The following is a 25,873-nucleotide window of genomic DNA, read 5'->3' as shown; positions in this document are numbered from 1 at the left end:
CACAGACACTCAGGGACTTTGGGACCATGTAGGAGGCAGGTCATCACCCCTTCTGGAGGAGATGGCATCCAAATTATCTGGCAGGATGGTTCGGGTTTATGGGAGGTGGAAACGTGTTCTCCGCAGAGGGAATGCCCTCTGTGAAGTTATGGGTGGGGAACATAGAAAGTAATCAGTCTGTCTGGAGTAGAGTGTGGTGTGTCTGAATGAGGGTGTGAATCCAGCCAGCTGCTGTCCTGAGAGAGCTGGGATGATGGCAGAGGCTAGATGGAGTTAGGCCTGGAAAGGGCTTGGCTTTGATCTTGTGATATCAGTGATGGGGAGCCATGAACGGGGCTGAATAGTGTGCACTGCCATGCAGGGTGGGCTGTCCTGCAAACACTGAGACTTGTCCCCAAGACTGGCTGTGGTCAGTGTCCCGGAACTGACCATTCCTGGGGTGGTCCAGCTCCAACTGGCTGGAATCCTTCAGCTGCTGCCACACCAGGACACTGGGCAATGTTTCAGGGTTATTCACTAAGCATGCAGTTGGAGCACAGACTTTCAGCATAGCTAATATCCCACAAACTACAGAAATAGCACCTATGAGAAGCCGGGTGATGTCTTACATAAATATTTCATTTAAAATCCTGAAAGGAAAAACTAGTACCCTACAAGATAGGCTCTAATCTTCCCATTTCACAGATGAAGACGCTGAGGCTCAGAGAGGTTCTCTGACTTTTCCAGGTCACTCAGCTGGTAAGTGGCACTGATGGAGTGACATCTTTTGCACTATTCCAGCCTGGTGAGCTCTCCTGCTCTACCCAAAAGCCCCTCCAAAGTGACCCAAACACTACTGGCTCCAAATCCAGTGTCCACCCCTTGGGCATCCTGGATGCATCCCCTACTCTAGGTTCCAAGCCAACCGCCTGCTTCTCTTAAGTCTTCTCAAGCATCTTAGTGTTGATTCAGCTGCAGAAGTCTTCGCCCTCCCCCCCCACCTCCCTGCCCACTTTTGGTCAGAACATGATTTTCTGGCCTTTGGCCTGGTGGGGTGGAGTGTGAGAATGCAGCACTCTGGGGGTGGGATCGTTCCTGGTGAGTGGGTGGCTGGAACCCAGGGTGTGTATGAGTGTCAGTTGAGACCGAGCCCTGGGATAATTGGAGAAGGGCAATAAAAGACCTCCCCCACCTCGCGCGTCAGATGAGACTCTGCACTCTACACCCAGGGGTGTGGCCAGAATCGTCCAGGCCTCTGTATAGTGGGCCTGTTCAACATTCACAGAACAAACAGCTTAAATACAGAGCCTCACTGGTTGCTAATGCGACCTCAATTTCAGCAGTGCCCCTACTGATCCGCTAGCTGTCTGGCCAAAGATGCCTCTGGGGCGCCAAGCTGACTGCTGACTTGCAGAGGCCTCTGCCTTGGAGGTTGGTCTGGGCACAAAACTCCTAAAATACCTCCCTGCTATCCCCATCTCTGTTTCAATCGGCCACCTTCTTTTTTTTTTTTTATTTTGGCTGCATGGCTTGTGGGATCTTAGTTCCTCAACCAGGGATCTAACCCAGGCCCGGGCCAGCAATGAGAGTGCCCAAGTCTTAAGCACTGGACCGCCAGGGAATTCCCTCAGACGCTTTCTTGATCTGCTTCCACTTCTCCTCTCACCTGTTGCCTGGCTGTGTCCCTCTGCCCATCCCCCCATGCCGCTCACAAAGGAAGGTGGGTGATGAGTCTGGAGAGGTGCACAAGGCTGGCTTATGATGGCTCTGAAAGCCACACGGTGGGGTTTGACATCAAAAACATTTGTATCACCTTGTGTACTAAGCACTTCAGCCAGACCCTGTTACCATGTATATGACCAACACATTGGCTGAACATCATCTTCACGTGCCAGGTGAATAAACACACCAAGGACTAGGGTAGCCCCACGACCTGTGGCCCTGACGCCTCCACTTGCAAACTCACAGCTCTATCTGAAAACAAAGCGCCAAAGTCATTTGAGATGAGTTCATATAGAATATATTTCACTTTTAAAAATAAAACTTTCAGCATAGCTAACATCTATACAAACTACAAAAATAAACGTCTCCATATAAATAATTTATGTGGTAAGAAGTGGGCAGGGATACAGAGAGCCTACCCAGAAGTCAGCAAGCAGTGGGGGACCAGGACTGGAGAAGGGTGCTAGAGGATCCCTCAGGCTTGGTCTGCTGGGGGCAGCAGGGCGGGGTGGGAGGGGGGACAGGGCTGCACTGCAGCCTGAAGTGCTTGCTGGCTTTCACCCCACCCAGTCACGGGCACAGGCACGGAGCACCCGGGTGTGCAAGGCTGCTCACAGCCTAGAGGGTGGTGGCTTAGTGTGGATTTCAGGGACGTCTGTGATGGCTGGGTCGGGGAGGAGATGGAGGCAGACAGCAGCAGCAGCAGGGCTCTCCAGGAGTCCGCCCTGCATTCAATAACCCCCCATGGCTTCCCAGTGCCTTCATGTGGCCTGAACAGGGTCTCCACGCTTCAGCTGCTCTTTCATCAGGTGGCTGGACATGGTCCCCTAGAACTGAGGTTGCTGGAGCCACTGGCAGCTGGTGTGGCAGCAGGGGACCAAGTAGGCTCTTCAGAGGCCGGGTGGATGTAGGCACCAGGCAGTGGGGGTGGGCGGAGGGCCACGGTCATGGAGGTAGTCACTCTGGCAAAGCTCTGGGGAAGGGTGGGGGCTACCCCCCACCTGAGCCCTCCTCCTTGTGCAGCTGGTGGGCTCAGGACCTCCGGGCTCTCCTTGTACATCTGTACCACCTTGGGGGAGACACCAGCCCCAGTGAGCCCAGGGGCTACTGCGGACGCAGCCCCCTTCAGCACCTCCCTGGTTGGGAAGCTGGGGCCTTTGGCGGCTTCCAGCAGGATATGAGAGCTGACAAGGGACAGGATGTCGAGGTCTGGGGCAAACCCTGCACCTAAATGGCTAAGGTGGGTCCCATGAAGAAGTCAGGAGGGCTGAGGGGTAGGGACATGATGTCTGGGCAAAGGGGGAGGCTGCCACCTTCAGCTGGTGGTACTTATGGGGAGGGGTCCCTGTGAGTTGAGCCCTGTCTGTTGGCCGCTGAGGGCATTTTGCCCTGGCTCTGTCCCACCCCGTCCCCTGGGCTGGGAGCAGAAGGAGGGTGGTCACCTCTGGTGGGGGGCCCAGGATGGACAGCAGCACAGGCAGCAGCACGAGCCCATGGAGGAGGCCTAGGAGTGTGAGTACTGTCAGCACCACGAAGAAGTACCTGGGGGGGTGTGAGGCCGCTCAGTCTGGGCAGGTCCTGCAGCCAGTGCAGGCCAGCCCTGCCTCCTTGCCCCGAGCCCTCCCCTACCTTACAATGAAGTCAAAGTTGGAACCAGCAAGCATGAGCAGACCCAGCAATGTGGAGACGGCCCCATCGGTCACCGGGGCCAGTGTGTGCTCTAGGGCCCGGGCAGCCCGGAGGTTCCGGCTACCCTGGGAGGTCAGGAAGCCCTAAGGGAATAAAGTGGTCCTGGAGCTGCTCCTTGGCCAACCACGGCCAGCTCATCTGTGTCCCCAGGGCTCACCCATGCCTTGGCCCACAGAAGGCCAGGTGAACCGAGTCCCTGGGAGCTGCCCAGGACGCAAACACGAGTCCATATAGGTAACACTGTATAGATGAGTGAGACACAGGGATGTCTAGAATAGGCTGGCAAACTACAGTCTGTCCCATGTTTTTTTGTAAATAAAGTTTTGTTGAAACACAGCCACACCCATTCGTGCACATAGCATCTATGGATGCTTTTGGGCTACCCTGGCAGAGTTGCCACAGAGACGCTATGGCCTGCCAAGCCTAAAATATTTACTATCTGGTCCTTTACAGAAAAAAGTTTGCCAACCCCTGGTCTAGAAGGATGGACACCAAAGTGATAACTTCTAGGGGTGGCATTTCAGAGGATTTCTAATTCTTTCTTGGTACTTTCCAGCATGCTGACATTTTTTGTCTCCCAAGGAGTATATATTATTCTTATAAGCGGAAAAATAATAAGGCTTTTATGGGGGAAGAAAGAAGGGAGCTGTTTGCGGGGTCTGGCCAGCTCTGTGCCGGAGCTGCCAGCTGGTCCACGCCCCCCACCCCACCCACGCTCCTCCCCTGCCAGAGACCATGAGGCTGTGAGAGAGGCCTGCCTGCCTGTTCTAATATCTCTGTCTTGGTGGGATCTTGCCATCCAGCTACCACCCCATTTCTCTGATCCTCTTCACTGTAAATCCATCCAAAAGAATTGTTGGTTCTCATTTTCTCACCTTCCATTCTGTCCTCCCCCCTTTCTGGTCAGGCCTTTGTCCCTCCTCTCTACTGAAATGGCTGCTTATTTATTTGTTTGTTTACATGTTTATTGCTTATCTCTATGCTCTAGAATAAGCTCCTTGAAGGTAAAGCCCGTCTGTAGTGCTCTTATCTCCTCAGTTCTTAAATAGTACCTAGCACACAGTAGGTGCTTGATCAATATTTGTTGAATACCAAATCAGCTGGCCCACCCCTCCCCTAGTGCCTGTGCTCACCAGAGCCACATGGACCGTGAACTCGACACCAATGCCTACAGACGCCACAAGGATCACCACGGGGATGGCGCTCAGCTTGATGCCCAGGAAACCCATGATGCCAAAGAGCTCCACGGTCATCACTGCCAGGACCAGTACCTGGGGAGGGCAGGGCTCACCCAGGGCTCCTGGGCAGGGCAGGGTGGGGAGCTATGGGTCTCTCCAGCCCCACCCTTGCCAGGACTCACTATGAGGGAAGCTGCCCAGGGGTTGAGCAGCAGCAGGGCACAGACGAGGAAAGTGCACACCAGCAGGATGCAGACTGCCAGCAGGAAGCAGCGCCGCAGGCCCAGATACTGCTCCCAGAAGAGGAAGGGGGAGCCGCTGGGGTAGGCGCGCACCCCAGCCTGGCCTGCCTCGGCACACGCTGCCCGGGCCCCCTCAATGGTCTCCACGAAGTCTGCAGTCTTCTGGAGTCCGTGCAGTAGAAAGGGGAACTGGGCAAACTCCAGAGGCTGGGCCGCCGGGACTGTGGAGGGGAGGGGACGAAGGGAGAGGGAGGGGTGGCCAGTAAGCACCGGGAGCAGTGGGCAGGGCCTTAGGGTAGGGCCCGTGTGGGCCCAGGCCTAGGCTCTGCGGGCTCCCCTGGGACTCACTGCGAAGGTTCTCCCCGGTGGTGTCGTACTTGTCATGCAGCCACTCGGGAGGTGGGGGGTAGAAGTTGGCTTGTGAGGCTGCCAGACCCAGCGGGTCACTGCTCACCCACACGGTCAGCCCCATGTAGAAGAGCTCAGGTGGAATCAGCCCGTCCTTGTCCACCAGCTTCCTTGTGGTCAGCTGCAGAGGCAGAGAGAGCTGAAGGCTGGGCCCATGGGGCCTGGAGCCCCAGGGTGCTCCCTGACCCTTCCAGTCCTCTCCTAACCTGGCTGAAATCAAGAGGCTCCTGGGCATCCCCGGTCTGGATGAGCAGCTTGTAGGCTAGGGCCCCATCCTCAGAGCCATTGCGGTATGAGTGGTGGGTGATGCGCCCAGAAGCCCAGTCCTGGTCAAACGCAGCCTGGATTCCTGGGAGAAAACAGGGTGGGGTCCGGTTGGCCTGGAGCTCTGGGAGCTCCTGCTGGCCGCAGCCCTCCCTGCCGGTCTCCTTGCCTCTCACCCTGTAGCCAGTTGCGGTAATAGTGCAGCCAGGTGCGGGGTGCCTGCATGGCCGGTGGGGGCAGCACTGCCTTGAGGGAACTGAAGCGCTGGTGCAGATCAAAGAGGGCGCGTTGGGAGTGGGCGTAGTCAAAGCCACCCTGTGTCACCAGGGCCACCTCGTACAGAGAGAAGTACCTGAGCTGGGCGCTCAGGAAGGCATGCTCCTTGGTGCCCCGAGGCACCACATCTGTCAGGGCCAGCCCATCCTGCACCAAGGTCGATCCATAGAGGCTCAGGCCCAGAAGAGCCCCAAAAAGTACCAGCACCATGGCCTGTGGGAAACGGCAACCAAGCTGGAGGCCCAGGGATACCCTTGGGCCCTCAGATGCTGGGCGAAGCCCTCTTCCCTTCTTGGGGCCCAGAGATACCTAAGAAGCCTCTGCTGTGTCTCACCTTGACCTGCCTGGGCCTGGAGGCTTACCTTGGTGTGGGACTGGAGCAGCAAGGGTGCAAACTGAGAGCGGGCGAAATGGGCAAGATTCCAGCGGGCGCAGGGCAGGGACTTGCAGGCTGCCTTCTGCCTTGTCCCCTCCTCCTGGCCTAGAAGGTCCCGTGTTGACCCTCCTGGGCTGAAGAGCTCAGAGGCCAGTGGGTCAGAAGGTGGGGGCACCAGGTGGGCTTGGGGAGGCAGGATGGTGACCACATGCTGGCTGCTGGCTTCACAGTGCGCAAATGCCTGAACAGTGGCAGTCAGGTGAGCAATGCCCACTGGTACTGTCCTATCCCCCAGCTCCTGGGGCAGAATCTGAATCACCCGAGCAGAGCAGGGGCTGGAAGAGGCAGAGAGAGAGGGTGACGGGTCTGTGCCTGGAAATGCTGCTGAAGGGACAGGACGGGATGGGGCCAAGGAAGGATGGTCTGGTGGGTTAGGGATACCTAGAGAAGCAGCAGAGCACATCAAGGCGCTGGCAGTGGCGCCGGTGCAGGTCCAGGCTGAGGACCGCTGGGAAGACAAGCATCACGGCTGCAAAGTTGCAGCCAACCACTACTGCCGCCTGCGGGATGGACAGGAGGGGCACAAAGCCTGGATGAAGCCCGCTCCGGCTCCATGCTCACCCTGAGCCCGGGCCCCGTCTGTGAGGCCTCACCTGCAAGGAGAAGGCCCGCAGTGCAGGGATGGGAACTAGGGCAGCCATGAAGAAGGCGACCATGTTGTTGATGGACGTGAGTGCAACGCTGGTGCCTGTGCGCTGCAGACACTCACCTGTGTGCTCCTGTCAGGACAAGGCAGCGTGAAGGACGGCATGGGGGGGGAAGGAGCCTCACAGCAGTTAATAGTTATCGTACTGTTCTAAGTACTCGACTTGGATTACCTCACCGATCCTCACTACAACCCTTACGACACAAGCACTATTATTACCCCTGTTTACGGATGAGGAAACGAGGCACAGAGAGGTTAATTACCAGCCCAAGGTCACTCAAACCAAGAGGCTCTGAGCCCCTACGCAGCACTGCCTCAGATGAGCCCAGGCTGGAGGACGAGGCCTCACCTGGAGAGGGGTGCCAGGTGGAGCCTCTGTGAAGGCATGTGCCAGCAGGAATATGTCATCCACGCCAATGCCCAGTGCCAAGAAGGGCAGCACCTGGAGGGGCACGGGGTGGGCAGCTGGAGGAACCGGGCAGCCTGGGCCGTCGGCCCCCAAGTCTGCCCCGCAGTCTTGATGTACCTGGGTAGTGGCGGCATTGAAGGCGATGCCGAGCAGGGCGCAGAGCCCGAGGCCCGAGGCCACCGCTAGGGCCACCAGCAGCACCCCGGCGAGGCCCACAGCACCCTGGGACTGAGCACAGTCCCACCGCAGCATTGTCACGCAGGCGTAGGCCAGCTGTGGGGAGAGAGGGCAGTCTTGGATAGGGCCTCCCAGGGTGGGGGCCGGTGGTGGGGGACAAGGTGCCAGGAGGACCCACCATGAGCAGGTAGCCTCCCACCACGCGGGCAGCGCTGACTTCAGAGAAGGCGTGCAGGATGTCATCCAGGGTGGTGGAGGAGAAGGCGTGGATCTGCTGGGACGCGTTCCCAGGCAGGGCCTCCTGCGCCAGCTGGAGAGACAGGGCGGTGTGAGGGGCAGAAGGTGGCAGCGGCCTCAGGGCGCCGCGCTCGCCACCTGCACGCCTCCACGCCGACCTGCACGAAGCGCCGCTGCCAGGCCTGCAGCACCGTGCCGGCCTGCTCCTCGCTCCAGCCGATGTCGTGTGTCTGGTAGTCGCCCCGGAAGTGCTCGTAGAGCTGGCGGGGACTCATCAGCAGGAAGGTGCTCTGCAGGGCCTCTGCCCTGGTTGGGGTACAGGAGAAGTAGGGGTCAGAGCTGGTCTGAACACTCAGGAGGGGGTGTGCAAGGGGCTTTTGCCAGAGTTGCCTGGCATCAGGGTGTGGCTCCCCATACCTGGGGTGCCCTTACCAACTCCCAGGGGAGGCCCTACCTCAGCAGCTGTCCTTGGGGGTCTCTGGCCATGCCTCCCAGCAGCAGTTCCTCCTGCCAGTGCATGAACTTGTGGGAGAAGCCATGGCAGCCCCCGCTCAACTCCTGAGCCACATTGGGAGCCTGGAGGGGGACAGCGGAGGGGCTCATTACTCAAGGCCCTGGTTTTGGATAACTGGGTGTCTCTGGGCTGGAACCTCCAGGAACCATGCTTGCCACGGAGCTCTGTGGACCTGGAGTGCTCAGCTATTCTGCTGAGCCTCTTGCCTACTCTGTAAGGGAGCAGCTAGTGTCCTGCAGAGAGGAGGCCACAAGAGGGAGCAGAGGCCTAGAGACAGGCTGCGGAGAGGAGCTGGCATAACTTTGGTGGTTTTGGAAAAAGGTCCACGTACACAGGGCCACACAGACACTCAGGAAATTAGGTATGATACTCGTGCTTAGCTAATTTGTCCTGTTTCCCTGTAAACGTGTATTTTGATGAAGTCCAGCCTTTCTGGGCTTAGAAAAGGACAAAGGGATTCATAGGCCACTTGAGGGTTCTTTAGCAGAGCTGAATGGGAATGGAACCCTCTAGGTGTCTAGCACAGTGGGGCCAGGGTAACAATGTCCAGGAAATGGGGGGCAGAGCACAGAGCAGTCTGCTCTCTCCTAGAACAAGGGAACATATGAGGGGAAAGGGAAGGAAAATAACCTGTCCCTGGCAGACCTGGCTGGAACCCACCTGCCTGCTGTGATGGTTAGGGGCACTAGATGGGCAGTGGAGGTCGTCAGGGTGCAGACAGGGCCGCCCCACGTAGGCCTGGCCCACCTGTGCCTTGTCTAGCAGCTCCCGGAAGCCCTCAAGGGAGGCAAAGGGGCCCAGCTCCTCCAGCAGCTGCTCTGGATCCAGGTTGGTCCACTGGATGTCGGGGCGGCCCCTGAAGGGGAGAGCTCACAGTTGGTGAGGATCAAGGATCAATGCCCACCCTCCAAACCACTGCAATGGGACCCATGTAGTAGCCCACCCTCCTCCTAGCTGCTCATCTGTCCCTCTGTGTGGAGGGTGGGCAAGGCTCAGCCCAGCAGGCTGCTGCAGTGAGCTGTGGACAGATACCGGGGCTGAGATGGACCTCAAGACAGATGGTACTTAACACAATGAAAAGGCCCAGAAAAGCCCCATTGCATTCCTTCCCAAACCGTCTATCCTTGGATCTAATACATAACCATACAGGCACCTGCTTATAACAGGTTTTCTTTCTGGCCTGGGTCACAGCTGAGCTGACACCTAGTTAAGTCTCCCTGGCAAAGTCTTTCTGGGGATCTTTTCCATCCTTTGTTCAGATCTTACAGATCTTCGTGTTTTGTCTAAATAAGACAGGTCTGCCTCTCCTTCGGAGGTGAGGCGAAGGGGGATGTGGAGAGAGCCCTGAGGCTGCCGGTGCGCTGACCCTGGCCTGGGAGGTAATTAGGCCCTGGGTGAGCTTTTGATCATCATCTTTACTCCCACCCTCCTTTCTGCTGGGGAGTTCCTGGCAGGGGATGAAGCAGGGCCCTGGGAGCAGCTGTGGCAGCACTCACGGCAAGTAGGCAGAGCCCCCTTGGAGTTTGGCTCCTTCCCAGAAGCAGTCGAGGGGGGTGAGGATCACGCAGGGAAACAGCTTCTCAATCATCTGCCAGGGACATCCCAGGCCATATCAGTCCTGTCCCTGGGCTCTTTTCTCCATGACCTTTGTAGGATGCCCTCTGCAATGCCCCCACCTCCCGACGCCACCTCCCCCTTCCCCGTCTCTCCAAGCCCTCCCTTACTGCAGAAAAGGCTCCACCTCTACCTAGTCTCAGAGAACAGCTCAGGATACTCACCCGCTCAATCATTCCATTTTCAATTAGGGGAACTCCTGACTTGTAGCAGATTTTGTTCAAATCCCAGGACCTGCAATAGCCAGGGGCACAGGACATCAGCAGAAGAGGGGGATTCCCGCTCCAGCCCTGCTGCAGCACCTCTCACCCCCAGCTGCTCAGGGGCTCAGCCAGACTCACTTTCCATAGAGTGATACTTGCACTTTACTGGCAGTGAGGGCTGCCTGGAGGTGGAGGCCAAGTGCCTCAGGTGTGAGGACGTTCTCCCCCTCCTGGCGCGGGGTCTGTATCAACATCTGGGAGGTATACGCAGCCTCCTCCCCCAGCTTCTCCTTGGTGTATTGCAGCTCTTGGCTCACCCGGCTGCCGGCTGCCAGAGCAGAGAGAGAAAGCTGGGGGGAAAGAGCCTCAGTGGATCAGAGCTCTGGGGGACATGGGACCCTAACCCACAGAGGCCTCCCAGGACAAGTGGGGGAAGCTTCTCCCTGATGGCCATGCTGACCCCCAGGCTCCCGGCCCTCTGCTTGGAATCTGTGTGGCTCTGTGGAATTCTTGTGGGACCTAAGGTTTAAGCATGAACCCGGCTGGCTGGGTTTGGAGCAAATAACTTTAAAACGAGAGATCAACATGAGCTGGGCCAGGGTGGGGTTCTGGGGGTGTCCTGGTAAGGGAGCCCTCACTCAGTCCCTCTCTACTCTGGTGGGGAGGAGAAGGAGGGACAGAGGGGCCAATAGGGAGGCTGCCCTTGGAGGGTCTCCTAAAAGAACAGGTCTAGCGCTGGGGCTGGTTCCTAGTTCAGGTTGTCCCAGGCAGTGGACAGACACTTTTTTGCAAACTGCTCTGCAAAGGGGTGGGGTGTGCCTGGCAATAATGGCTCTGTGGTGGCACAGGTGCGGGGGAGGGTCAGACGGTCTTTCAGTGTGATGCTGCCAACATACTGCTTCCACTCATGGAAGCACTCTTGGATCCTGGCAGAGGTGACATCAAAGCGGGCCTGGGGAAAAAGATCCCTTTCACCAGTCTCTCTGTTCAGACAACAGGGAGTCCCAGCGCCAGGCCTGCCTTCATCTCCTTGATCAAGTCCTGCATTGCACTGGCCATGGAGGCCAGCTCTGTACCTGGGATCTGGGGAGGTGGGGATGCTGTGAGGGATGCTATGACCTGACTGTGGTTTGGGGGAGGTGAGGGCCAGGGCCAAACCACCCCGGAGGCTTTGTGGACTTGGCCTGGTCTTAGACCCATAATCTTGCTTCAACCCATCTGGGGCGTCTTCCTGTAGGTCACTGCCACCCTTGGGGCCCAACGGACTGCTTCTCTGAGACTCCAGCCCCACCTGGGATTATCATGCTCCCCAATCTCTTTTCCAAACGCACACAATCCCCTCACTCATGCGAGCCCCAAACCCTTGGTAACTCCCCATCACAGATTCACCCATATGCTCACACCTCCCATCCCCACAACAGTCTCACACAGCCATCATCCTGCCTTCTCTGCTGGCAATTCCACCTACTCTTTTTCTTCCTTTCCTGACTCCCCACTCCTCTGCAGTAGGTCCGTGCTGCAGTGTTTATTTCATCAGGCTTGGGCCAGAGCTGCCACAAGGAGGGACAGGAGGGGAGGGCAGAGATAGGCTCCTCACAGTAAGTGAGTTTGCTGAGGGGGGAAGGAGGCATGGGAGAAAGAAGGAACCCGGACAGAGCTAATAAGAAAGCAAGAGAAAGAGACAAGCACAATTTAAAATACAGCATCAAGGGAATTCCCTGGAGGTCCAGTGGTTGAGACTCTGCACTCTCACTGCCGAGGGCATGGGTTCGATCCCTGGTCAGGGATCTAAGATCCCTGCAAGCCACGTTGCGTGGCCAAAAAAAAAAAAAAAAAAAAAAAAAAAAAAAAAAAAGTCATCAAAGAGAATAAGGAATCCTCAAAGAAAATGAGGAAGAGAAAAAGATAAGTCTTCGATGACAATGATGATGACAGATAGGAGGACAGATGCACTAGGATGTATTGTGAGGCAAGAAGAGATGGGGCGGGGGGGGGCACAAAGGCTCTGGACAGACCTGGCTTTGGGTCTTGGCTCTGATGCTTGGTCTGTGCTTGAGTAGGTTACTTAGTCTCTCTGACCCTCAATGTTCTCATCTGTGAAATGGAGAAATGCCTACCTTGGTAGAATTAGAATCAATGTGAGCAAAGTACTTAGGAAGTTGTCCAGAACACAGTAGGTACAGATATGGAGTTATTATTCAATGGCTGCTGGGAGAGAAATGATATGATGGAAAAATGAGAAAGAACTGGAGAGAAAAAGAGACTGTAAGTGAGTGGGGAAGAAGCAGGGGGAACAGGGGAAGGAGACGTCAAAATCATCACATTTGTTGAAAACTTTACAAAAGGGGCGCATATATACAATGGAGTATCACTCAGCCATAAAAAGAAATGAAATTGAGTTATTTGTAGTGAGGTGGATGGACCTAGAGGCTGTCATACAGAGTGAAGTAAGTCAGAAAGAGAAAAACAAATACCGTATGCTAACACATATATATGGGATCTAAAAAAAAAAATCGCTCTGAAGAACTTAGGGGAAGGATATAAAGACGCAGGAATAAAGACGCAGATGTAGAGGATGGACTTGAGGACATGGGGAGGGGGAAGGGTAAGCTGGGATGAAGTGAGAGAGTGGCATGGACATATATACACTACCAAAGGTAAAATAGATAGCTAGTGGGAAGCAGCCGCATAGCACAGGGAGATCAGCTCGGTGCTCTGTGACCACCTAGGGGGGGGGATAGGGAGGGTGGGAGGGAGGCACAAGAGGGAAGAGATACGGGGACATATGTATATATATAGCTGATTCACTGTGTTATAAAGCAGAAACTAACACACCATTGTAAAGCAATTATACTCCAATAAAGATGTTAAAATAAATAAATAAATAAAAGCCACTGAACTGTGGGGGGGGGGGAAAAACTTTACAAAAGGGAGAATATAACCGGTTAGCCAGCATGGAAGAAGAGTCCACTTTATAGGTAATCCAATAAATGCAAATTAAAATAGCAATGAATTATCATCTTCCAAATTAGCAAAAATTTAAGAATTGGTAGTACTCATTGCTGGCTTACAGGAATGCATTATAACTTACCTACTGCAGGAGTTTAATTTGGTACAATATTTGGGGGAAAGCAATACTGCAGTATGTTTTAGGATCCTCAGAAATGTTCATAATCTTTGGTCCAGAAATTTCACATGTGAGGACCTGGAAGCTATTGTAGGGACTCAAGCTGTCTCTGTGTGGAATGGGAGCCATGTTATGTTTTAAGAAGAGAAGTGAGATGACCTGGCTTTTTCATCACCTGATATATTCTGGAGCTGAGCTGTGAATGATGCACAGGAGTTGGCCAGGGAAAGAAATCAGGGAAAGGGGTTCTGGACCAAGGGTGTGCAGGTAACTGTAAGAGGCTCTGTGTTGCTGGGCTGCTAAGAGTGAGGCAGAGACAAAACTGGATAAGCAGCCTAGAGTATGCTAAGGAGCTTGAACTTGGTTTTGGAGACTCCCCGAAACCCAGTAGAGAGTGGTGGAAGGGCTCTAAGCAGGGACTGACTTGGCCAGATTTAGAAGCACCACAGGAGGGCAGTGCGGAGGCAGATTTGAAGGTGAGGGGGAAAGATGAGTCACTTAATAGACCTCGATTTCCTGGGCCATCCTCTGAAAGGCCTAATGATTCAGGGCAGCTGGGCCCTTCCCCAGCCTTAGGAGGTGAAACTTGATTAGTCTAATAAGTCAATCACAGTAATTCCACCGTCTTTGCCAAGTGAAGGATTTAGGCATAAGATGCTACACAGTTCTTGCCAAAGTATATAACCAAATGGGAAGTCAGTGGGGGTGGATGGTGGGGAGGGGTAGGTGGTGTATTTTTCCTCACTTTCAAAAAGGGATGCAAGACAGGGATGACTTCCCTTTTCTACCACTGCAGCAGCCACCTTGGGAGAAGGAGGTGATAAGCCTGAGGACAAAAGCCCAACATGCAGAAGGCAGAGGAGAAAGATAGAAAGAAACTGGGTCCTTGCTGATGTCCTTAGATTGCTGAATTATCCGTGCTGGAACTTCTCTACTGTCTACTGCTAGACTCCTTGTTGGGGGGGGATAATAAATCAGCCTCCTTCTTCCTTCCTCCCTCTTTCCCTTTCTCTCTCTTTCACGTGGCTAAAAGCATGCTAAATGATACAATCAGGAGTGTACTGCCAGGCCTCAACTAGAGCAACAGCTGCAAGTGTGGAAAGGAGGGATCTGAGAGAGGCTGAGAAGGAAGAATTTTAATTATTTAGTGACCAATCAGGTGAGCAAGAAGAACTGAGGCTGACTCTCAAGGTTTCAGCCTTGGGTGTCTGAGTGAATAGTGGTTCCACCAATTGATATGTGGCTGTCCCCTGCCTTCCAGACAGAAGGACTGTATGTTCCTTATCTTCAGGGACAGCTCCAGTTTCAAACCATCTCTATCACTGTTCCTGTAAGTACTAATTGGGCTACATGTTGTGATTTTCCTTTTCTTTTCTTTCCTTCCTTCCTTTCTTTCTTCTGTTTTTTGTCCACACCACCTGGCTTGCGGGATCTTAGTTTGCCGACCAGGGATCAAACCCGGGCCCTCGGCAGTGAGAACACAGAGTCCTAACCACTGGACCACCAGGGGATTCCCTGTGATTTTTATTTTAGAGAATTTATCTGAGTCTTTCAGCTTTAATATTGATCAGGAAGGAGAAGTCACATTCCAAATCTCACCACGGCAAAGCTGGAGAGTCCAGAACTCTGATAGCTAATGTCTAGCTTCTTTCTTTGCTTTCTGCATTAACAAAACAGGAAAGGAATGGAAAATACCCTTCAGTCCTCACTGCCTAGGGCATTGTTGGAAGAAGCCTCAATGACAGATGTACAGAGAAAAGATCAGGTCAAGATCACTGCTTTCACCTCACCCGTAGCCCCAGCTAATACAGGGCAGAGTGATATTCTTTTTTGTTTTTAAGTAATGTCTTTTTTTAAAAAATAAATTTATTTATTTTTATTTTTGGCTACATTGGGTCTTTGTTGCTGTGCACAGGCTTTCTCTAGTTGCGCTGAGAGGGGGCTACTCTTCGTTATGGTGTGCGCACTTCTCATAGCAGTGGCTTCTCTTGTTGCAGAGCACGGGCTCTAGGGCTTCAGTAGTTGTGGCTCGCGGGCCCTAGAGCACAGGCTCGGTAGTTGTGGTGCACGGGCCTTGTTGCTCCGCGGCATGTGGGATCCTCCCAGACCAGGGCTTGACCCGTGTCTCCTGCGTTGGCAGGCGGATTCTTAACCACTGCGCCACCAGGGAAGTCCCAGAGTGACATTCTGACATAAAGAGAAAAGACCTAGGAATTGATTACCACCCTCTTATATCACCCTCGCACAAGGAGCAGCAAAAATCCAGTGGGATCTAGCCTATCCTGTGCTGGAGTGTAGGAGAAAGGATGAGGAAACATGGAGGTTCAAGCAGTGTTTAGATTGGGAAGATCTGGGGAATGGAGAAGGAAGAAGAGGTGGGAGACAGCCTCTACTGTGGCAGGAAATCCAAGAGTCATTTGGGACCACCCAGGCAGCAGCAGTGTGGGTGGGGCTATGTGCATGTGCGTGTGCGCACGTTTGTCTTGGGGCTGGGGGCAGGCAGGCACAGAGAAACATCTGCTCTGGACCCCAGGGCTGACCTAGAGTGTGTATATATGTGAGGGTCTGCAGAGGGCTGGGGGGTTGGGTGGGGATGGGGTGTGGGAGCCCAATAGGCAGGCAGGCTCCAAGAAACATCTGCTCTGGATCCTAGGGCTTGCTAGCATTTAAAACAACTCAAGGGTGTGAGAGTCTAACCTGGGCCCTGCCTTTGGGTGTGGGCCAGGGCTGGGGGAGGTTTGGGAGAGCCCACAAATGTAAATTTCCCAGGAAAGAACAGAGGGGAGTTGGACTCTGTTAAAGGGTTGCCATACCAGGCTCCAGCAAAAGAGAGTTATGTCAAAACTATTAAGAAATGATTTTACTCTAATGCTGCCATTAGGAAGTGAAGATCTGGTTCCATTTGACTCTGCTGTTGCCTCAAAGTACAGATTCTGTGCCACTTTCCCACTAAATGGTTGCAGGGGACCTCGGTGTATGGGACCTCTCCCTGGAGGCCTGCCAGATGATTTACTGTTTCCCCAGCCTTCTAGTTCTAACTTTTCTGATTCTCCTAGTTAGATGAGATCTCTCCCTGCCTTCTTTTATACAACATTATCATTTTCTGCTTTGTATTATATTGTATATTATATCCCAGCATATATTTTACTTTCCTTGCTACTGAAAGATGGGTCTTGTTTTAGTTGCCTTTACAAGCACTGCAGTGCAGTCAAATACATATTAAAGATTGCCAGTAAATGCTAAATAAACACACACGCACTCACAGATAACTGTTCCATATACCCATTCACAGGGTTCCACCATCTGCAGATGTCCATTTATGGATGTGAGAGGGAGCAGGGCTCCCAGATGCCCAGGCTCTGGAAGGCAGGTGCCCCCTCCAGACCCAGCGCAAAGCCCACTAGAACTCAGTAGCCAGCTCCTCACCCTGTTCTCACCATACCCAAGCAGCTATGGCCAGTGTCCACAACTCACCTTCCACCCAGAGCTGTTCTAGGTCTGTTTCAATGATGGCCACGCGGAGACCCAATGCTAGGGCCCCAAAGGCCAAAAGTCCCAGGAAGAGCACTTTGCCACAGTGTCTCTGGATCCCACAGCCCAGAGAGAAGAGCAGGCCCTGGAAGTAAGCACGAAGCCAGAGTGGAGCCTGAAGGCTCCCAGCTAGGATCTGGGATGGAAAGAGAAGGGTCAGCCAGGCATTACTGCAACAACACATGAAACCTTTCCCTTTTCTCCTTATTACGCCCTCTACCAAGCTCTAGCTTCTTGGTTTCTGGATACAAGACAGAGGACCTAAACAGACACGGGCCCAAACTTGGAAAAAATTTGACTCCATTCCCTGCTTCCCACCCAATATACACCTGAGGAAGGCACAGATTCCTTTCTGAGATAGGATACATATACACACACCTGTTCTCAGGTGGACAGAGGTGGACATAGACACACCTACTCCCACCGGGCAGAGCAGGAGAAGACACGGACACACAACACAGCCTTCCCGGGCGAGGGCCAATAACACATGGCATTTAAGAGACATCACACCTTGCCGAGTGACAGACCTGGGGTCTCTAGACCCGGCCCCTTCTTCCGGCTTCCCCTCCACTCACCTGGGGTGCTGCAGATCGAGCTGGGGGTGTGTAGCCCGGGGTCAGCTCCCCAAGGGGTGGCGGCCGAGCCATGCTGGCGGGGATGGGGGGGCCTGGGCGCCCCCAACCCGCGTTATCTGGGCGCCCCCATAGGCTGGCCTGGTCCCGCGTACCGCGAGGTCCCGCGTCGGAATTCAGTGGGGCCGCTTGGCCGCGGGTACGGGTGTACAGTGGCGTTCGTGAGCTGTAGGAGTGCAGGGCGGTGCGGGCCCGGGGCGCGGAGCCGGAGTGCCTCCCGCGTGCAGGAACAGCTACGCGACGCCCGGCGCGGCTCGAGGTGGCGACCGCTGTGCCGAGGAGGCGTCTGTAGTCCAAGAAAAAGGGAAAGGCCGGGGCTACGCCCTCCCTTTGGCTTAGTCGCCGGCAAATTACCCGGAGCTGCGCGGCCGGATCCGTTGCTAGGCAACGGCGCCGCGGGGGGCGGGGCAGGAGACCACCCAGGCAGGGCCACCCCTCTCCTCGCTTCCCCGCCCGCCCGCCTGCCTGCCCTCGGGGAGGAGGAGGGAGGGAGAACCCGGAGAGGCGATGCGTTGGCCAAATGTTAAGTCAGGAGAGACCAATGCTGAGAAAAGGTATCTGCTGGCCGACCCAACCAAGACCCAAAGACTGCTTTTCACAACTCTCTGCCTCCATTCTCTCCCACGTCAGTCCACTCTCTCCACTGAGGCCAGTCATCTCTCTAAAACGCGAATCTGATGACAGCTGCAAAACACAAAGCCCACTTGGAGCACAGGGCCCTGCAGGATCTAATCAAAGTCTTCCGTCCCATAGTTCCTTCACACCCACCCCATGTTCCTTACAGCCCTGCAGAGCCACATGTAATTTCCTAAAGCCACCATGTTATTCCATATATTTCTGCCTTCTTACACGTGGCCCTCTTGTTTTGGCAGGCCGCCTTCAAAATGGAGCATGAGGGAATTCCCTGGCTGTCCAGTGGTTAGGACTCCGCGCTTTCACTGCCGAGGGCACGGGTTCAATCCCTGGTCGGGGAACTAAGATACTGTAAGCCTCTCAGCGTGGCCTGGAAAAAAAAAAAAAAAGACCCAAAACTGAACATGCATCAACCATCCGCCTTTGAAGTCTTCCTTGAGTCACACCACCCCTCCTAACGGATAATTGCTTCTTTGTGCGCCTTATAACACTCAATTTATATATTTATTATTGCACGTGATACAATTTATGTACTTGAAAGTCTGCCTCCCTCACTAGGGAGTAAGTAGGTGCTCAATAATTGTTGAGTGGGGCTTCCCTGGTGGCGCAGTGGTTGAGAGTCCGCCTGCCGATGCAGGGGACACGAGTTCGTGCCCCGGTCCGGGAAGATCCCACATGCCACGCAGAGCGGCTGTTCGGAGCCTGTGCTCCGCAATGGGAGGGGCCACAACAGTGAGAGGCCCGCGTACTGCAAAAAAAAAAAATTGTTGAGTGAGTCATTTGAGAGTTGCACAAACCAGTCTTGGAAGTGACCTGGAAACAGAGACTAGTCCCTTTATTAAACTTTCATCAACTGTCTGGCCTGTGAGTCTGTTTCTGCAGGTTCCTGACTGATTAACCCTGAGTGGCAGAGGAGGGTAAAATCAATATACTAGCATGTAAAGTCTGGGAAAGAGAAAAAGAATCTCCAGTAAACTCATTACTCTAACACAACTACTATTATCTCTGGCCAATTTCTTGGTCAATTCTTCCAGACTTGTTTATGATTACATCACAAACATTTCATGTTACTACATAGTCTTTGTATCAATCATTTGGAGAATGTCCTTAGGACAGATTCCCAGAAGTCGGGGTGTTTGGTCAAAAAGTATGAACATTTTTATGGCTCCTGCTACACATTGCCAAACTGCTTTTTGAAAAGTTGTGTCAATTAACATCATCTCCCTGGAGATCTCTCCTCAGTTCTGGGGAAAGGGGAACTTTAGGCCAAGTGGGTGAACACCTAGCAGGTTTGCCACTTCCATTGGTACATTCATCCAGCAAAATGCCTTGGAGGAACTAACACATATGTGATGGTGTTGGCTAAGTAGTGACTACACAGTAAAAGCAGCATATGTGCATAGCACTTTGTTCCTCCCTGTCATAGAGAAGAGGGTCCTGTTGTGGATAAAGAAAGTGTACCCTCAGCAATTCTCTGGAAATAGAAATAGCCTCTAAACTAGGTTGTGTGGGCCCCCAGATTGCTCTTGCGGCTATAGCAAAAGATGAGTATGGCTGGGTGTCATCAGGACTGGAGGTAGAGAGGCTTTGCTGTAAGTAGTTCTTGAGGCCTCCTTCCTTCTCGCTAGATTTTCAGACATAAGGTCCATGGAGAAATAGATTGCTAATCACCTGGGCCTTGGGACTGTTTCCACAGCAGGCCCACCATTGCTAACAACTGTGGTAAAGTCTGGCACTTCTGTGGATGCTTTCAGGGCAGGGCCTGCCTGCTGAGAAAACTTCTTGCCTTGTAAAGTCCAAACACCAGGGTGGGAGAAACCGGTCTGCAGTTCCAACAATTCTAACCCAGGGCCTAGTGCCCTCTGACTGCTCTGAGCTCCAAAGTGACCTTTCTTCTCCCCAACAAAGTTGAGTTCCTAAGTACAGCTGAGCTCAGCCAGGGTGAGCTAAAGCCACAGACCCCAGGGAACAGGGAGGGAAGAAGCTGCTCTTTTCTCTCTATAAACAGCCTGCTTCAACTATGGAATAACCTGGTTCACAGACACTTCCACTGGACCTTGGTATGTGTCTTGGGCCCAAACCAGAGAAATTCTCCGAGGAATAACAAAAAGAGAAAAGCAATCATTCATTATCGCCAAGGAGTAAATCTCACTACTGATTGAGACAAATATTCCTTAAGGTCTCTTACGGAGCCACCACTTTGCTAAGCTCTGGGGTTGCAGAGTACCTGATTTTTAGAAGTTCACAGCCTAAGAGGGAGCACAGAGACCACATGGGAAACCACTGTGAGCTGGAATACTCAGGGAGGTTTCCAGAAGTGAGAACATCTGGATGGGAGAGGTGGGAGGGTGACAGAATCTAAAAGGAAAAGACGGGGCTTCCCTGGTGGCGCAGTGGTTGAGCATCTGCCTGCCGATATAGGAGACACGGGTTCGTGCCCCGGTCTGGGAAGATCCCACATGCCGCAGAGCGGCTAGGCCCGTGAGCCATGGCCGCTGAGCCTGCGCATCCGGAGCCTGTGCTCTGCAATGGGAGAGGCCACAACAGTGAGAGGCCCACATACCGCAAAATAAATAAATAAATAAAAGGAGAAGACATGGTTCAAGGTCTGGATCTTTCATTTACTGGCTATGAGATCTTGGGCAAGTCACATAATCTCTGACATTGCTCTAAGGATTAAATGAGATAATATATATAGCTGAGGAACAGTGCCAGGAAAAGTGAAGCAAACCACCACACACACACACACACACACACACACACACACACACACACACACACACACACACACACCCCAGGGTAGGGTCTACGGATTAAATGAGATAATATATATAGCTGAGGAACAGTGCCAGGAAAAGTGAAGCAAACCACCACACACACACACACACACACACACACACACACACACACACACACACACACACACACACACACACACACACACACACACACACCAGGGTAGGGTCCATGAGGGAGGAGCCAGGGCAGGCCTTCTTTCCCTGGTACTCCCCAAGCTACTCACTCACCATGCTTTGGGCTGGCTTCTGTTAACTGGGCCAGGCAAAGTCAATGACACTGAGATGTGGAGGAGGGAAGCAGATGCCCTAGCAGCCCCCTACTACCACCCATTATGTTTAGGGGCCAAGCCTGGGAATGTATGCCCCTTCCCTCTAGGCAGATTTATTCCAGTAGCACCTGTCAAGTCTCTAGTGCTAGAGGCTGCAACCACAGATCAGAAAATGGCCTTTTACCTTGATGGTGAGGGAAGGAGAGAGGATAAGAATCAAGGCAGAATTTCCCCATTTATCCATGGCAGAAGAGCCCCTGATGCAAGCCTTCTGGGTGGCGGCAGATGGCTCAGGCTGAAGACAGGTCATCCTGACCTCTAGTAGAATGTGTTCTCCTGCTCAGCCTCTTTATCTCCCTGTCAGCTCCATCAGAGCTGAGCTTTCTAGACCTTCTGTCTGGGTGGTCCTTCCCCACACCCCTCTCCCCCTTCCTCAGACACATTTAACTATTTAAAAAGCAGCATACCAAGACTTGGCTTATGTACCTTTTTAGGGGTAGGGATGCCTGTGGATTAAAAAAAGTCTACTCTTTGCAATTCTCTGGAAATAGGAACAGCTTCTAAACTAGGCTGTGCAGACCCCTAGACCACTCTTGGGATCCAGCTAGAGTTTTCCCTGACGCTTTCCACTGCAGATGGGAGTGGGCTAGCAAAAGTAACGTGGTGAAGAACTGGGAAGTTCAGCCTCTCGCCTTGGAAATAGCTTGGAGGGCAGTCTTGGCGGTCAATCCCCTTACAGGCTCAGGGAGCTCTTGCTGGCAGGTAGGGGAGATGGGTTACTGGGGGAGGGGTTCTTGCACCAGTAGCCATCAAACTGTGTCTGATCTGGCAAGCTCCCCAAACCCCAAACCCTCAACACCTCCCCAGAGTCCTCCTTGATTTGGCATTAAAGGCCCCCTTCCCCCTCTCCTCCACTTCCCTCATGCAGCATCACTGGGAGAGAGAGGCAGGGCAGATTCTATCAATTCTTTTGCCTGCCTGGCTCTTCTGGTTTCTGTCCCATGGAGAGGTAGCTGGCCAGTGGACATGCAGTTGCTCACTACATTTCAAACCTCTGTAGATGCTGCCAAAAGGAAACAAAAGCTGTCCCTGCCTTCTGGCAGACAAACAGAGCAAAGAGAAGAGAAATCAAAGCACCTTGGGCACTCAGCCCGTTCTGGAATTGTTGGAGACAATAACAGCAGTGTCCTGAGCTGGGGGCTGCTCCCAGCTGGGACTCAAACTCAGCAAGGTCTTCCCCTGGGGGACTTTTACCTTGTCTTCTTTTTCTTTCTTTCTTTTGTAAACTCTTATTTATTTATTTTTGGCTGCATTGGGTCTTCGTTGCTGCGCGCGCCGGCTTTCTCTAGTTGCAGCGAGTGGGGGCCACTCTTCATTGTGGTGCACGGGCTTCTCACTGTGGTGGCTTCTCTTTGTTGTGGAGCATGGGCGCTAGGCGCGTGGGTTTCAGCAATTGTGGCACGTGGGCTCAGTAGTTGTGGCTCGTGGGCTTAGTTGCTCAGCGGCATGTGGGATCTTCCCAGACTAGGGCACGAACCCGTGTCCCCTGCACTGGCAGGCGGACTCTTAACCACTGCACCACCAGGGAAGCCCACCCTGTGTTTTCTCCAGCTCCCTCCTTTCCTTGGAGCAGGAGCTGCTCGTGGGCTTGTGCAAGGGAAGGTAGAAGAGAGGCTTTTCCTCTACTTTACTGTCAGGGGTTCCACGAGCTCAGTGGGGAAGATCAGAAAGGGGTATGGGAAGGCTCTGGGACAGTTTAATCAATCCCTTCTCTTCCCCTACTCCACCCTACCTCCAAATCCACCCACCTCTATCCCCATTCTGTGGTCAAGGAGCAGTCTTCTGGCCTCTTGGGCCACCTGGACCCCAAGGGTCAGAAAGCTCTGAGAGGGGACAAAACCTGAGAAAGTCACTTAAAAGTCACCCAGTCCAACTTTTCCATTTTGCAGATGTAGAAACTTAGGGACAGAGAGAGACAGTGATTTGGCCAAAGCCAAACAACATTCCACAGGGCAGGTCTTCTTCCATTGAGGCCAGAACTGTCTCTAGCATCATCGGAGTCCCACAGATTTAATATCACCTCCAAAGGGGATCATCTTGGGCACTACCACAGCTCTTTATTCCCACCTCCCCTGCAGTCCTATCAGTTTCAACCACTCTGCTGGGCCATTTCAACTCCTGTCTGATTAGGACAAACTTTCAGGAACCTTGTCCTGACCAGTGGAAGGAATGTGGAGCTCTAGAGCAACCAAGAAGGCTGGTGGAGGTGGAGATCCCCCAGGGTAGGAATGCTCATCTAGTCTCTGACAAGTTCAATAAAAGCAACTAAGATTCAGGCAAGATCACTCAAATGAACTTGAGAGACTTCAGATTTTTGAAGCAATGTAGAAACCAGTATTTCAAATCATTCTTTATAATTACAGCAACCCACAGTGAGCACATCAAGAGAAACGTTTCCTTTGATAATTCTAGGAGGTGAAATCTCACCCCAGGAACCACTTTCATCTTCCACCAAACACCTGCAGGCTGTAAAAGCAATGTAGGGAGAGGCAAGAGCAGAGTGTGTGTGTTTGGGAGCGGGGGTGGTGAAGGCAAGGTGCACAGGGATCCAGAAGAGCTGTGAGTACTGAAATGTCACTTCTCAATGATCTGAAGCAGGAGAGTCTGTGTAACTAGGGTATAAAGGAGTGCCGTTGGAGAAGACTCAGAAAGAATTTCCAACGATGATATAGGTTGCTGGCTCTTCCTTACCACGTTGGGCAGACCTCACTAAGAGGAGGTAAGAAGGGGTCTGGCTTCTCTCAAACCATGGCTTTCTTTTATTGCTCTTTCTTCCACTAAAACCTGTGGGGATAGGCTTGGCTAGGCAGGGGCTGCCTCCTGATTGCTCTAGGGTCTCCAAGGTGTAATAGTTGAGCTGGAGAAACTGACCCGAGGCTGGAAGGATAGGAAGTAAATGGCAGGGGTTAGAAGGTGAGGCTGGCGGTGGCGTGGTGTCAGGGGCCAGGAATCTGTGTGGTAGGTATGGGAGCAGAGCAGTAAGTCCTGGACTGAGGTTCAGGGGCCAGGCTGCCCAAATTGACAGCTGTAGAGGGAACATCATATGCAGAGGTCGCAATGACAGCAGCTAGGCCTATGGGCCTAGAAAGCCTGATTAGGGTCAGGGACTGAAGTACCCTCAGGTCCTTTCAGGTGGGAGATGCTTTTAAGGACGATGCTGGGCCAGCCAGTCAGAAAGTAGCCCTCCTAGGAACTTCACCACTGGACAGCTGCTGCCCCTGCCTGATACCCTCGGTGTACAAGAGCTAGGCCACTGTTCCACACGCCAGCTCCAGATGGTTTCTACAACATGAACACACACTGTGTATCTCTGGAGCCCATTTGATGTGGAGCTTGGGACTACTCCCTAAGTCTCCAGCATGCCTTTGGGAGCCCTTCTTTTATTGGGAAATAAATACAGAGTCAAACAGGTGGGCCAGCCAACATCTGTAGTTCTGGGGGCCAAGAGGAAGGAGTCTGACTTGCTCAGAACTCAGATCTCCATGAGCTGGTCATTCCCCACGATCACCTCATTCACTCGTTTGGCTATAAAAGAAAAAGAAAAGATTGTTTAAGAAATGGCAGCAAAGTATGTCATTTCAAACCCGATTACTTCTAATTCTGTGTTCATAAACATTCATGCCTCTCCTATGTGGCTCTGCTCTTTAGAAGCTCTTGGGAATACAACTTGTCGAAAGGACTTTGGAAGAGACAGCATCTTCCCACACAGGAGGAGGGGACTGACTCTCTATACACCTGGCTTTCAGGAGACTTCACATAGGAGGGGGACTGGAACTGAGTCATAAAGAATGACAGAGTTTTTTTAGGCAGTATATCAAGGGGAAGGCATTCCAGGCTGTTAGAACAACGTGAGCAAAGACATAAAGATGTAAGAAAGAGGCCTGTGAAAAACTGTGGTGTGGCCAGAGGATAGGGAATGGGGGAAAATAGTGAGACGAAAAGAGACTAAATAGTTAAATGATGGAGATATTCAAAGGAGAAAGGGAGATGCCTCATATGTCACATGCAAATAATACTCCATACTCGACAGGGTTATTGTGAGGATTCAATGAGTTAAAGAATCATTGAGTGTTTGACAAATAGTGGTCAGTATTATTTTTATAAAGTCCAAACTCGTAAGGCCCTCTGTGACCTGACCTTTGCCTACCTCTCAGCTTTATCTTCCATCACTCTCCATTTGTACCTAGAAGCCATGTTATTTTACAGCTCTAGACCTTAGTACATGCTGTTCCCTCTGCCTAGAATGTCTTTCTTTCCCTCCCTACTCACCCTAAATGCCCTAATCAAGCACCTCCACTATGTGATGCCTTCCCTTCCGAACCGTCCATTTCCTGCTCTCTGAAAACACTCTACCTGATGTGTATCTCTATCTCTACTTCACTGTAAGAATCTTGAGGGCAGGGGCAGTGGATTTATGATCACGCCCCAGTGTCTAGCACAGCTACTGGCACATGAAAGATTTCAGAGGTTTGGGGTAATGACAGGGATAGGGTATGGTTATGTAAGTGGAGAGCTAAAGTTGCAGGGGAGTGAAGGTTGGTGGAGAAGGTCAGGGAATGGTGAAGCTGAGGGGCTGGATGGTTCAGCGATGAATATGTTTAAGTTGTCCAAGATGTTTGGAAAAAGAGAGGGAGGAAAGGGGAAGACTGTGAACCCTCAATATATTTAGGGGAGTGCCCTGGGAGCTTACCAACGATGGGGTGAAAGCTAAGAAGAGGGTTAGCTTTCAAGGAGTAAGAGCTATAGAAAGGAGGCAGTGAACCAATGGTCTGGAAGGGGTAGGGGAAACCAGGAGCATGCTGTCTGCTTGTTCCCTGGAGGTATGGAGC

At 52.9% G+C, this 25,873-nt stretch overlaps 2 protein-coding genes across 17 annotated transcripts in view; both read right to left on the bottom strand.

Moving 5' to 3' along the window:
• Positions 1–1,971: 1,971 nt before the first annotated feature.
• Positions 1,972–17,598, bottom strand: PTCH2 (patched 2). 14 transcript variants are annotated; one of them, XM_049698711.1, is made up of 22 exons: positions 17,228–17,598; positions 16,596–16,788; positions 10,133–10,322; positions 9,956–10,025; positions 9,674–9,765; positions 8,838–9,033; positions 8,118–8,239; positions 7,822–7,969; positions 7,605–7,736; positions 7,367–7,522; positions 7,190–7,282; positions 6,788–6,913; positions 6,576–6,694; positions 6,121–6,469; positions 5,659–5,992; positions 5,425–5,567; positions 5,159–5,339; positions 4,751–5,031; positions 4,524–4,661; positions 3,331–3,473; positions 3,144–3,243; positions 1,972–2,770 (listed from the first exon to the last, which is right to left on the bottom strand). In XM_049698711.1, the coding sequence occupies exons 1-22, from the start codon at positions 17,297–17,299 to the stop codon at positions 2,507–2,509; spliced, it is 3,642 nt and encodes a 1,213-aa protein (XP_049554668.1). In that variant the 5' UTR covers positions 17,300–17,598; the 3' UTR covers positions 1,972–2,506. The 14 variants fall into 14 exon arrangements, 11 of the variants coding, with proteins under 11 accessions (XP_049554668.1, XP_049554676.1, XP_049554671.1 ...); XM_049698719.1 differs by having other exon boundaries at positions 8,925–9,033; XM_049698714.1 differs by having other exon boundaries at positions 16,596–16,737.
• Positions 17,599–17,801: 203 nt separating this feature from the next.
• The window catches only part of EIF2B3 (eukaryotic translation initiation factor 2B subunit gamma), a 170,182-nt gene continuing 162,110 nt past the window's right edge, over positions 17,802–25,873 (bottom strand). For 2 of the 3 annotated variants that reach the window (XM_004266294.4, XM_004266293.4), the window contains exon 12: positions 24,350–24,569. In XM_004266294.4, the coding sequence (XP_004266342.1) occupies positions 24,517–24,569 (53 nt within the window). In that variant the 3' untranslated portion in view covers positions 24,350–24,516. Of the gene's footprint in view, positions 17,969–18,133; positions 18,288–24,349; positions 24,570–25,873 lie in introns of those variants that run through there. The other variant, XR_004481547.2, reaches the window with a different exon arrangement.

The sequence above is a fragment of the Orcinus orca genome, chromosome 1, assembly GCF_937001465.1.
Source record: "Orcinus orca chromosome 1, mOrcOrc1.1, whole genome shotgun sequence".
Taxonomy (NCBI): Eukaryota; Metazoa; Chordata; class Mammalia; order Artiodactyla; family Delphinidae; genus Orcinus; species Orcinus orca.
The sequence above is the reverse complement of the archived record's forward strand: the minus strand, read 5'-3'. Positions and strand labels throughout refer to the sequence as shown.

Excerpts from the sequence above, each read along its gene's own strand:
- PTCH2 (XM_049698711.1), bottom strand. The coding sequence starts at position 17,299 with ATGGCTCGGCCGCCACCCCTTGGGGAGCTGACCCCGGGCTACACACCC. Across the intron at positions 9,034-9,673 it reads GGGGGCTCTGCCTACTTGCC|GGGCCGCCCCGACATCCAGT; the intron begins GTGAGTGCTGCC and ends TCTCCCCTTCAG. Across the intron at positions 8,240-8,837 it reads CTAACCATCACAGCAGGCAG|GCTCCCAATGTGGCTCAGGA; the intron begins GTGGGTTCCAGC and ends GTCCCCCTCCAG.